This window comes from Ptychodera flava, unplaced genomic scaffold (assembly GCF_041260155.1).
Source record: "Ptychodera flava strain L36383 unplaced genomic scaffold, AS_Pfla_20210202 Scaffold_98__1_contigs__length_335564_pilon, whole genome shotgun sequence".
In the NCBI taxonomy this organism is placed as follows: Eukaryota; Metazoa; Hemichordata; class Enteropneusta; family Ptychoderidae; genus Ptychodera; species Ptychodera flava.
The window spans coordinates 280,690-293,802 of NW_027248420.1; the positions used below are offsets into that span (position 1 = coordinate 280,690).

General features: G+C 40.7%; 1 protein-coding gene across 1 annotated transcript; it reads left to right on the forward strand.

Annotated features, from left to right (window-relative positions):
* The first annotated feature begins 10,154 nt into the window (after nt 1-10,154).
* LOC139129193 (uncharacterized) lies at nt 10,155-10,634 on the forward strand. The gene has a single exon (XM_070694830.1). It carries the CDS (start codon nt 10,155-10,157, stop codon nt 10,632-10,634), a length of 480 nt encoding a protein of 159 aa, XP_070550931.1.
* Nucleotides 10,635-13,113: the final 2,479 nt, after the last annotated feature.

Here is a 13,113-nt window from a genome sequence, read left to right on the forward strand (position 1 = left end):
TGGCCGACGACACCACTCTGTTTCTCAATGATGAAAAGCTATAAGAAAGGTTCTTGATGTGTTAGAAGATTTCGAAAAGATGACTGGTTTGAAAATGAACAAAGAGAAAACAGAAGGTGTCTGGCTTGGCAAAAAATAGGTCATGTAAGAAACAAATTATGGGTTTGAAATGGACTGATCAACCAGTTGAGCTCTCGGGGTTTGGTTTGGGTATGATCATTCAAAATGCCAGCAGTTAAATTGGGAATCAAAAGTGACTAAATTGGAGAATACCTTGATTTCATGGGTTAAGAGAGATTTAACGTTTTATGGCAAAGTTTTGATAGTGAATGCGCTTGCATTATCCCAATTATTATACCTAGCCTCTATGATAGTTGTACCAGAGCACGTTGTAAAACAAATTGACAGGTTAATTTACAATTTTATTACAAAGGGTCTTGGAAAAATTGCCAGAAATGTGTTAGCAGGACCATTACACGAAAGAGGCTGTAATATGCCAATTTTTAAATGGAAGGTGATTGCACTCAAGTTCATATGGATTGTACGTTTGACTGACGGTAATAATGCATGTTGGAAGAACTATCCACTTTTTTATTTGATCCATTTTCAGATTCTTCAATTCTTAGAGATGTATTTTCAAATACTAGAATATCAACAGAGCCCTTTGTTTCAAGATTGCCATCTTTTATCAACGGGTTTTGAATGCATGGAACTTGATTCCACCCCTAATGACGTAAAAAAGACAGTCAATACCATCTTGTGCAATTGTAAACTGTTATGTAGGTGATTTACCTCACACTCATCACGACCTGATTCAATTAGTCTAGAACATTCTCAAGGTCACTGCCCTTAATGACCTCACAACCTTGAATTCAATTAGTCATGTTTGGAATGTTCTAGAAATGTTGCAGAGCGCTTTGGTGGGTATAAAGCCAGATAAATTTACATTCAGTTGTCAGTAGAGCAGGCTTCAAATTATGATTCTGTGAAGGAATTAATTCTCAAGGGCTATGAGTTGGTGCCTGAAGCTTACAGTCAGAAATTTAGGGATTGCGAGAAGACGAAGGATCAAACTTATGTTGAATTTGCTCGAAAAAAAGAACAACTGTTTTATCGTTGGTGTTCTTCTGAAAAGGTCAGTCAGAATTATGATAAATTACGACAGCTTGTTTTGATTGAGGAATTTAAAAGGTACATATCAGGAGTGACATCAAGACATTTATCAATGAACAAAAGGCAGATACATTGGAGGTTGCTGCACGTTTGGCCGATGATTATTCATTGACCCACAAATCTTCCTTTCTCAGCAAACTATCCCAGTCCTTTTCATACAGAAACAATGCAGGTAATTTAACACTGCGGCGACTGCTTCCTTTCTACTAAGGTTTGCACGACCTCGCTCAGCCGTCGGATCGCACGAACATTTGGCTTTTATCAATAACCAGACGATCTGTTCTCTCGAGAACGATGAAATATTGGGCAAAGTGAGAAAATACCTCAATGTGTAGCAACCTGGGGTGTTCGTTATTTACATATCAAAGAAAAAATGCATTTCATGAATTTATTATCTGAATAGAATCATGAAATACATATGAAAAATGAAGTGCGAGTGAATGTTATTTGTCATCGGCGGTGTTTACTGTTTCTCTGCCTGGGAAACATGCGTCCGTTCGTGTGACCTCAAAGTGTTTATACTGTACGCAAACATTAGAAATTTTAGACGGCACATCTGTTGCCGCTGACGTCAAACATTGGTTCGTAAAGCTCATCTCTTTCTCTCGCTTGTATATTACAGGCAGTGAGAAACCACGATGCAACAAGAAATAGAGCGTAGACAGGAATACTACGAAACGAGTATTGCCGGTGGTACCGTGAACAGACCATACACAGACCTACGAACTGGTAATTTCGATCTTTTACTGGAGTTCATTGGTCCAGAGCCGGGGCTTATCAACCCGCTGCCAGACGATGCTTCAGAAGTCGAATGGTTTTTGCAAATATTCGACGAGGATCTGATAAGATTCATTACCCGATGCACTAATCGTTACGCTAGACAGAGGAGAAGGGCAAATGCCAGGGAACGGCAAAGATCAGCCTGGACACCGACGACAGTTGTCGAAATGAGAGCATTCATTGGAGTGATGGTGCTGTTCGGAATTTGCTGGCAGCCTGAAATCCAGCTGTATTGGTCGGACCATGTTTGCTTCGGTCATAATTTCGTCAAGAGAAATTTTTCCCAGATCGCTTCAAGCTACTGATGCGATATTTATACTACAGCACACAGCCCTACTGTGCTCGTAACACAGCCATGTATACAGCCCAAAAAATAAGTGAGAAATGGGATAGGATGTTGAAAGTACGAAATGTCATTGATCGAGTGAATGCAAACAGCCGAATGCACCGGAGCCCGATGTGCGAACTGGCAATCGACGAAGGAGTCATCCCCTACCGGGGCCGCACAAAGAATGTTCTCTACAATCCAGCAAAACCGCACAAATATGGAATGAGAGTTTACACTCTCAGTGAGTCCGCCACGGTTACGTTTTCAATGAAGAAGTCCATCAACCTGTCGCTGATAACAGTCATCACCAGCTTGATCCCGATGCTGCAGACGACCCCGAGTTTTCAGGGGAAATAGACCTGGGAAAGTTGTTTCCCCGTTGATTCGACCATACTATAAGTTAGGACATCATGTCATTATGGACTCATATTACACTTCTGCCCCGATGTTTGACCATCTCTACGTGCATAATATTGCTGCCACGGGAACCTGCAGAATGTACACCTTAGGCTTACCTGATGAAGTAAAGAATGCTGAAAACTATGATCCACAAGTCGTACCACCTGATGCTGACGACGAAGAGCGATAGCCACGTGGTAGTTTCTCGGTATTTCAAGACGGCGCAATGACAGTATGTGCCTGGAAAGACACAAAAATGGTGAAATTTATGAGCACAGCAGTCTCTGCACGAAGACCGAATCGAGCGCTAGTGAGGCGTCGATGTAAAGATAAAAGAACCAGTGCTTTTGAACGAATTGAAGTACTATGCCCGAACGTTGCTGTAATGTACGATCAGTACTTTAGAGGTGTTGACTTGACCGATCAACAGCTGGCTTACTACACGCCAGGTCGATCATCGCCACGGTGGCACAGAGCTGTATTTTACCACGAGCTGAACAAGGCACTCATGAACGCTTTCCACAACATGGCATCAGTTCATGGATACGGTCAAAGTGGATCGAGATACAGACGTCAGCTCATGTTTCGCGCCCAAGTAGCAAAACAGCTTATCGGTAATTTCTCATCTCGGCAACGTCCCCCAAGAGGAACTAGTCTGACGGCACCACGTCTCATTCCTACTAATGTGGAAAGAGTTGGTCATCGAATGGGTCGCAATCCGGACGGAAGACGTAGTTGCATGATGTGTCGACGTGCAGGACGGATAGTAGCCATGGAACTCGTCCCAATCGTGTTCATGAGACAATCAACTGTGCCTCACGTGCCAGTTACCACTGTGTCACCCACGGTACAGACAAGCGTGCTGGCGAGAGCACAATGTGTATATGCCTTTTGCAGAGGACCGCAGAATTTGACTATGCATGGACTGAACATTTGTCGGTATTACAACCCTTTATTACACAGTTGACATGGAAATAAAAAAACATTCACTCGCAAACTATCGGTGAGTACGATGTACTTTTGTGTGTGGTTGTGTGAAGTGAATGATTGAGTCTAACACGTTTGCGTTTGGGGTAAAGATCGAGTTACAACGATGATTGCATCGGACGATCGCAAGACAAGGTCTCGGCCAGATGAAAAATGTATCTGAGTAGCTAACAGTCGATATCCCTGGTCTGTAATCTCTCAAATGCGTAATAAAATATTTTTTATTATGCAATAGTATTCGACATTTACATACGGCTCCCTAGGCTGTACGAACCTCGAATACATCAACACAGTAAAGATCACATGCCAGCTCAGGGTAGTTCAGACCATAACTGCTCAACTGACAGCTGCCAACCGACAAACATGGAAACATGAGATCGGCCCTTGTGGGAACCCGTCGCCTTGGTGTTAACTCCTCCTTTTCATCCAAGAATTTATCAAAGGAGAGTAGAAAATCAAATGACAACAGTTCACAAAATCGAAGTAACACTCCCAAATCATCAGATCCAAAGTCTCAATCTCCTTCTGACAAACAGTTCGGTACACTTTCTTGTAATTATTGTAAGAAAAACGGCCATTTAATGTCAGATTGTTTCAAATTGAAAAGAAAACGTGAAGGTCAAAGTGGTCAAAGTGGATCTAAGCCCACTGGCTTTATTTCTTTATCAACTCAATTAGAGTCTAATAATATGTGCAACACATTTTCTGAGGTTGAACCCATCTTATCCCCAATTAATGAGGTCAAGGTCAAATCTTCTCAAGATAGCATTATGGGTATTTTTGAACCATTTATTCATGTTGGTTTTATATCACTTTCTAGTGATTTCTCTTCCGCTACCCCTGTCAAAATTTTAAGAGATATCGGGGTGTCTCAGTCTCTTTTGTGGGTAGATACCCTGCCGTTTTCTGAAAAGTCATTTATAGGTTCTAAAGTTCTTATTAAGGGGGTAGATTGTAATGACTACATTCCTGTTCCTCTCCATAATGTCTATTTGTCTTCGGACTTTGTTTCTGGACCTGTGACTTTAGGTATTAGGCCTTTTTTGCCTTTTGAAGGGATTCACCTTCTTCTTGGAAACGACCTTGCCGGGGGAAACGACCTTGCCGGGGACAAGGTCATTACTAATCCACTTGTGACTGATAATCCTAGTTTAGATCAGAATCCAGAGCCAATAGAAGAGGAAATTCCCGGCTTTTTCCTTCATGTGCTATTACTCGAGCCATGTCAAAGAAAACTTCTGAGAATCAAAATACTCTCAAAAATAATGTCACAGATGTTGACTTAAATGACACCTTTCTCAGTCAGGTGTTTGACACGGATCATTCCGTTATCCCTCGTGGATTTGAAACTTCCAGTAAAACTTCTGCTGACCAAAGTCAGACATTTTCTAGATCAAATCTCATTGCAGAACAGCACAAAGACCCGAATATGTTGTCTTTGTTTGACAGGGTAGATGATGAAGGTAAAACTTCAGATAGCTCTGTTTCCTATTATACAAAATCTGGTATTCTCATGCGTAAATGGATACCTCTAGACATTTTGTTGATGACGATTGGGCTATAAAACATCAAATTGTGGTTCCAAAGCCCTACCGTGCTGAAATATTGTGTCCTGGCCCATGAAACGCCCTGGGCTGGTCATTTAGAAGTAGGAAAACTTATCATAAAATTCTCAGTCACTTTTATTGGCCTAATCTCAGGCAGGATGTAGCACATTTCTGTAAAACTTGTCACACATGTCAAATGGTAGGAAAGCCAAATCAGACCATTCCAAAGGCCCCTTTTACAGCAAATTCCTGCATTTCAAGAACCATTTAGTAGGATTCTAATAGACTGTGTTGGGCCCCTACCAAAAACAAGATCAGGAAATGAGTACATGTTGACAATAATGTGTACATCAACTCGGTTCCCAGAAGCCATACCACTGAGAAACATAAAGACAAAGACTATAGTGAGAGCTTTAGTCAAATTTTTCACTTTATCGCCCTCCCTAAATGTGTCCAGTCCGATCAAGGCTCCAACTTTATGTCTGGAATTTTTCAACAAGTAATGGATCAGCTAGGCATTAAACAGTATAGGTCATCCGCCTATCATCCAGAAAGTCAGGGTGCTCTTGAGCGATTTCATCAAACTTTGAAAAACATGATTAGGACCTACTGTTTTGACACAGAGAAGCAGTGGGATAAAGGAATTCATTTTTGCTCTTTGCTGTTAGAGAGTCAATTCAGGAGTCTCTTGTTTTAGCCCGTTTGAGCTTGTATTTGGACATACAGTCTGTGGCCCACTTAAGCTCGTTAAAGAGAAATTCCTATCAGACGATGATGATTGTCTGAATATTTGCAATATGTGTCAGATTTTCGTACAAAACTCTCTAAAGCATGTGAATTAGCCAGAGAAAATCTTGAGTCATCTCAGCAGTCAATGAAAACCAAATATGATAAAAGCACCTCAAAACGGAAGTTTGAACCAGGTCAAAAAGTTCTTGTTCTACTTCCAATTCCTGGCAAACCACTCCATGCTCGTTACTTTGGGCCATACCTGATTGATAAAAAATTGAGCGATTTAAATTACATCATAATAACACCTGACAGGCGAAAACAAAAACAACTATGTCACATAAATATGCTTAAGCCATATTTGGATAGGGATAATCCTACTATAACTCAGCCTGTCAGTGCAGTCAGTTCAAACCATTATGAATATAGTGATACTGAAACTGACTTGAGTCCACAAAGGAAAGTAGGTCTCATAAAAGCGCATAAATTATTGTAATTAGCAATACACAACGAAGTGGCTGAGTTGGTGCTCACCACCGCGCACTGCTGCCCCACGCTCACAGTCGAAGAAGAGCGCGCAATGTGTAAATGTGTAATGTTTTTGGACTCAACCGTTGTATTCACACCAAACAGACGTGACTGACAGTAACCGCTCTATTCACACCAAACAGACGTGATTGACAGTTATTTTACAGGGGAAAAGACAGGTTTCTCTGCACGAGGACCAGCGGTGGCAAGTCTGTATGCTACCAGGCAGACCGTCCCAATTGTGTTTCACGAGCGTTATATCGAAGGGTATCGCATAACTTGAGCAGCCGGCACAGGCGGCCCCTCGCCTCACTCTGCACAGTTACCGATCCAGCATAGAACAACACCACTGTGAAAAACCTGTTTGACAAAACTATTGATCATAAATTTCCTTTACTACAAGTTATGTATAAACGTTTATGTATTGATCACTTCATTTACGTTCACACTGAAAGCTTTCTTATCGTACTTTAGGTATACATGAAGCTAGAAACGTATGGACGATATAAATATGGGGCCCTTTCATTCGTGCAAGTGCATCTACTCCGCTAAACAAATGCGCGCTAGGCTACCGATCGTTTCTACAGCAGAAATCACAGTCCTCAGCAAATTGCACAGTTGTTCAAGTCCGATTATGTTTCATTATACGGCAATGGAATCAAACAAACAGGTTTAGTTTGTTCCCTGGTTTGCAGTTCAGCCGGGTGCAACACGTATACGTGTAGGGGAACACCGTTGAAGTGAGACCGGGCCGGGTTCGCTGCAGGCCGACTCTCTTGTGTTCATACCGAAGACATAGTATTCACACGGTGTTGCCGCTGCTGTCGATGATGACAAAAAAAAAACTGTCAAAATTTTGAAAGCTGTCGGATTTAATGCAAAATATATCGGAGGAGATTCAACGGAACCAGAGGATCTCAGAGCCTGAAATTTTGATAGTGTACACACAGACAATGAGCACCTTGTCTGTGGTTTTCGACCCGACATGACTTTGTAAAACATACATACATACATACATACATACATACATACATACATACATACATACATACATACATACATACATACATACATACATACTTACATACATACATACATACATACATACATACATACATACATACATACATGCATGCATGCATGCATGCTGCATGCATGCATGCATGCATGCATGCATGCATGCATGCATGCATGCATGCATGCATGCATGCATACATGCATACATACATACATACATACATACATACATACATACATACATACATACATACATACATACATACATACATACATACATACATACATACATACATACATACATACATACATACATACATACATAAATACATGCATGCATGCATGCATGCATGCATGCATGCATACATACATACATACATACATACATACATACATACATACATACATACATACATACATACATACATACATACATACATACATACATACATACATACATACATACATACATACATACATACATACATACATACATATTTATGAGGTCGATTTTGGGCATTCACTTCAATGATAACTAATTGATACCTAATTGATACGTGGAAACTGCGAAATTATACACGCAAAAGTGGGCCTACAATTAGGCCTTTCCGGTGTTTCACACGATTCCTTCAAAGTCACTTGTTAATCAATGACTGTCTACTTCGCAAGCATAATTTATATTTGTTTTGGATTTGTTAATGGACTAGGTGATTTGGGTATCAATTAGGCCGTTGTGTGGCTTTTTTCAGTAAGCTTAAAGTGTATATCTCACATATTTTTGTTTGTATGATCTTAATTGAATCGAGTAAAACGATATCCGTTATTTCGAAAAATCCATTACGTTCTCGCAGTAACTTTGTCTAAAATAGCGTACTTCACTGTCAAAGTGATGGAAACTCCACCCTGTCTGGAAACGTTCGAGGTCATTTTCGTGACGTATTGGTCACATCTCATGACGTCAGAAAATCCCCTGAGAGCTATAGTCACCACATTGAGTACCAACTTCGAGAAGATCTCAGGTAGTTCGCTATGATGAATAGATGCGCTGTTTGGACTGTTAAAAACACAAACCTGGATGGTTTTATGGAAATATATTGTTCATGGTTCCAAGAATCAAAGGTGAAATATAGTCACTTTGGAACGTTCTTTTTGAAACAGTTGCGACGTTTCGATCCGACTACAACGGAGCTTGATCACGCAATGATGTTAATTATTCAGCGTTAATATGTCTCTGTAGCTGGCAGAATAATATGTCCGTAAATTGTTCTTCGACAACATGGACGAGATGTCCTCAAAACTCTACGAAAGGCGGAAAACATTGTGAGAAAGATCGCACGATGGGAAAACCATAAGAAGTTCAACGTCCGTTGTGTTCGGCAAAACATCACGCCAAACAGCATCAAACTAAACCCAACGTCACTGGAAAACAAGCCGATAAGATTGTGGCCAAAGCTGAGAAACAACTCCTTAGTGTACGTATTCGCCAGTGTACATATACCATCAGAAAGCTGGGTGACCATTTGGATGAACACCAAAAACAACTTGACGCCATCCTGAATCCAACGAACAAGTTGAGGTGAGGCGACTTTTAGATTCGGTGCATTGTAACACCTATGAAAACACCAAAGCTAGGCAAACGGCCAAGTTCGAAAAGCTGAAGAAAAAGAAACAGGAAAAGTGCAGAGTGAGTAACACCAGCGTGAACACAGATAGATGGGTTGTCAATCTAAGCAACAGACAGCTAAATGCTAATGAAATTTCTATTTAAAAAAAAGGACTGAACTTTGCGATAACACCAACCAAGGTGCCAGTTGCTGAGATCATCGCTGGTACAGAGTCAGTATGTAGTAAACTCTCAGAAACCAAAGCGGCTGAGTTAAGAAGTGAAGTGGTACGAGTTGTAAAGCGGGCTAAAATACCCAAATCTAACATCACGAAAGAAGAGCGTCAAGCCTTGCAAACTTTACGTAAAGACGAGTCCATCATTGTACTACCAGCTGACAAAGGCAGGGCAACAGTGTTAATGAACATAGCTGACTATAAAAGAAAAATCAATACCCTATTGTCTGATAATAACACCTATAAGACACTGAAGAAAGACCCCACTTCCAAATACAAGACCGGATTAGTAAACATCTTGAGAGACATAAGGAAAGAAGGAAACATTAGCGACAAACTTTACTGGCAATTGTATCCCGGTTCTGAAGAAGCACCAAACTATACGGAACACCAAAAATACACAAACAAAATGCACCACTCAGACCCATTGTGTCTACCTGTGGCAGCATAACCTACAACGTTGCCCGCCACCTAGCCAAAATCCTTACACCACTTGTCGGCAACACAGTACACAGTGTTAAAAATAGTAAAGAACTGGTGGACAAACTGAAAGATCTACGAATTTCACCCGGTCAAAAACTGGTTTCTTATGATGTCACAGCCTTGTTCACTAGTGTCCCAGTCGAACAAGCACTAGAAGTTACTAAAAACAAGCTGGAGGCAGACAACGCCCTCGCCGACAGATCAGAACTCACCGTAGAACAAATAATCAAGCTCTTGGAGTTCTGTCTGAAAACCACGTATTTTGTGTACGATGGGACATTCTACCAACAAACCATGGAGCCGCCACGGGGTCACCTGTGTCGCCTATTGTAGCGAATTTATACATGGAGTATTTCGAAGACCGTGCTATCTCTACAGCTCCCTACCCTCCATCATTGTGGCTGCGATACGTGGACGACACATTTGTGAACACAGAAGAAACAGCTGTAGACTCACTGACACAACATATAAACAGCATAGATCCACATATTCAATTCACCATAGAGCCGGAATCAGACCACAAACTTCCTTTCCTCGACCTCTGTATTAATGTAAATGATGACACTTCCACCAAAATTACGATATACAGAAAACCAACCCACACCGACCAATATTTGAACTTTCAGTCCCATCATCCCCTGATCCACAAGAGATCTGTGGTCCGCACGCTGACCAACCGTGCACTCCAGTACGTCACTACATCTGACGATAAAAGAGCTGAACTGCAACATATCCATGACGCTCTGAGAGCCAATGGTTACGAGGAGTGGGCACTTGACATACCTACTAATAAGACAGAACTCCAGCTAAGAATTCAAATATAAACCGTGATGGCAATCCAGCTACCCGCATCTCAGTTGGCCTACCATACCTAAGTGGTTATCGGAACATCTGTTCAGGGTATTCCAGTCATATGGCGTTAACTTGTACCACCAACCTAGCAATACCATATGCAGTATCCTGGTGCATCCCAAAGACAAAACACCGAAGGAAAAACTATGTGGTACAATATACCACATCACCTGTGACCAGGACAGTAGTCACACATACATTGGAGAGTCAAAACGTCCATTGTGTGTCCGTTTTAAAGAACACACCAACAGGGAAAAGACTACTGGAATTGGGGAGCACTGCAACGCCACTGGTCATAGCGTTTCCTGGCATAATACCAAGGTCCTAGCCAGGGAACAGGACTGGTTGAAACGTAAAGTAAAAGAAGCCATCTACATAAAACAACGGAGGCCAATCATGAATAGAGACCAAGGATACCAATTACCATCAATTTACGGACATATTATTCCGCCAGCTACAGAGACATATTAACGCTGAATAATTAACATCATTGCGTGATCAAGCTCCGTTGTAGTCGGATCGAAACGTCGCAACTGTTTCAAAAAGACCGTTCCAAAGTGACTATATTTCACTATCTCCTTGGATGGTTTTAGTCTATATATGTGCCGAAGATTCGGTGGGGACCTAAAATATTTCCATGAGAGTATGGCAGAGTTGTGTTTGGCAGCAGCCGACCCCACACTGGGTCAACCGCTGTGTACTCTACAGGAATAGCATGCCTGGATATGGAGCTGACCCACCTAGGATATTCTATGAATGAGACTCACCTTCAACTGCCTTTCATAATTAGTAGCTCTGTTAACTGTGTTACTTGATAAACTGCACTATGTTATATCGCCTAAAATACTACAGCTGTGAATCTGTTCATCCACCAGACTGACGCGGGAGGTATGAGTCTATAGGGACTGTGCCAGAATATTAGGAGTGATATGTATTGAAAGGGGTCGAATATCAGACTCGACGCGTCAGTTAAGGGACTGGACGTAAATTAGCAGGGGGAGGGCCGGGGGATTTCGTAAGAGAGTGGCCAACAAATAATGACCCTCCCAAATAACTTAGTACAAAAATTTATGACCCTCCCCCAAAGCAAGGCTGAAAAATTTGTGACCCTCCCCGGTTTTAAAAAAAATAGAATATTACAAATTGATCGAATCTTCAACGTTCAAAAATTGAGGTGGGGATTTACAACACAGGGCAATATACATGGATACAAGAAAGGGATGTCTGCAAATTTTTTATTTGCTTCTGCTTGTGACAAGAACAAGTCTAGATATGGATGTCAGCCATAACTAAGAATACTTTCAATCACATTTGACCAGCATGGAAAAAAACTAATCTTGTAGAAAAAATCTCGATAATTCTATGCTACAGACTTTTCAGTACTTTTAACAAAGGGGAAACCCCTGATTTCTCTGCCTACACAATATGCATTTTGATTGTTATGATAATGGTTTGATATACTGTTTAACTCTTACCGTACACTGTTTAACCCTTTCACCACCATGGTTTGGCCCAATTCCATTGTTATCAATGGTGAGTGTGGACCTGTTTACAGGGAATTGGGGTGAACAGGTTAAACTTAGTAAACCAATCACCAGATAAAGGAGTACTGGTATTTTGTTTCCAGTGTGGAGGATGCAGTGTGGTATGGGTGGATTGTTCTGGGGAACACCATAGGATAAACTCAATGATAAAATTAATTCATTGTTTGATTTTCTGCACAAGTTTGATGAAATGCTCTATTTTCCACTTTGTCAGCACACTTATAAATGTGGAACAAACCACAAAAACAGTTTAAGACTTCACTGGACACAAAAAATGACACAATTGCTCAAGCTAGGCTGACACACTGAATCAATACTGAGCATACATGCTAAAATACGGCAGCTATTACTGAAAAATTCTGAAATCTTATGAATTTATGTAACTCTGACCTGCAAAGTAAACAACAAAACCAACATCTTGTCCATACACCATTGTTTCAAATTACAGTGACTGACAGGCAAAATAACAAACAGCAAACATTGAATTTAGTTCTTTTCATTGGCCATTAAAGGGACAAAGTCACTCATTTTGACAAAAGTTTGGTCATTTTGATTTCCGTTGAATATATGCTTTTCTGCTGCTCACTGAAATGGGCTAAATTGCAATCTCTGATTGTCAAGGCTCAACTCATATGAATGCATGGATATAACATGTGATCATTTAATAATTTAATTTAAGGTATGTACCAAAAAATCTCACAGTAAATATCACATGTTAATGTGCCTTATAAAAAGTGAAATTGAATTACAATAACCAGAGAGTGAGCATATTTCAGTGAGAATAATCTATCAAAAGAAATTTAAACGACAAAATAATGTCAAAAATGCAACTTTGTCCCTTTAACTTGGTACATATCTAGTACAGATTCTTATAATTCAAGTGTCAAGCAGCATGACCATTGCAATG

What these genes read in the sequence shown, in the direction of transcription:
- LOC139129193 (XM_070694830.1), top strand. Translation starts at nt 10,155, where the DNA reads ATGGAGTATTTCGAAGACCGTGCTATCTCTACAGCTCCCTACCCTCCA.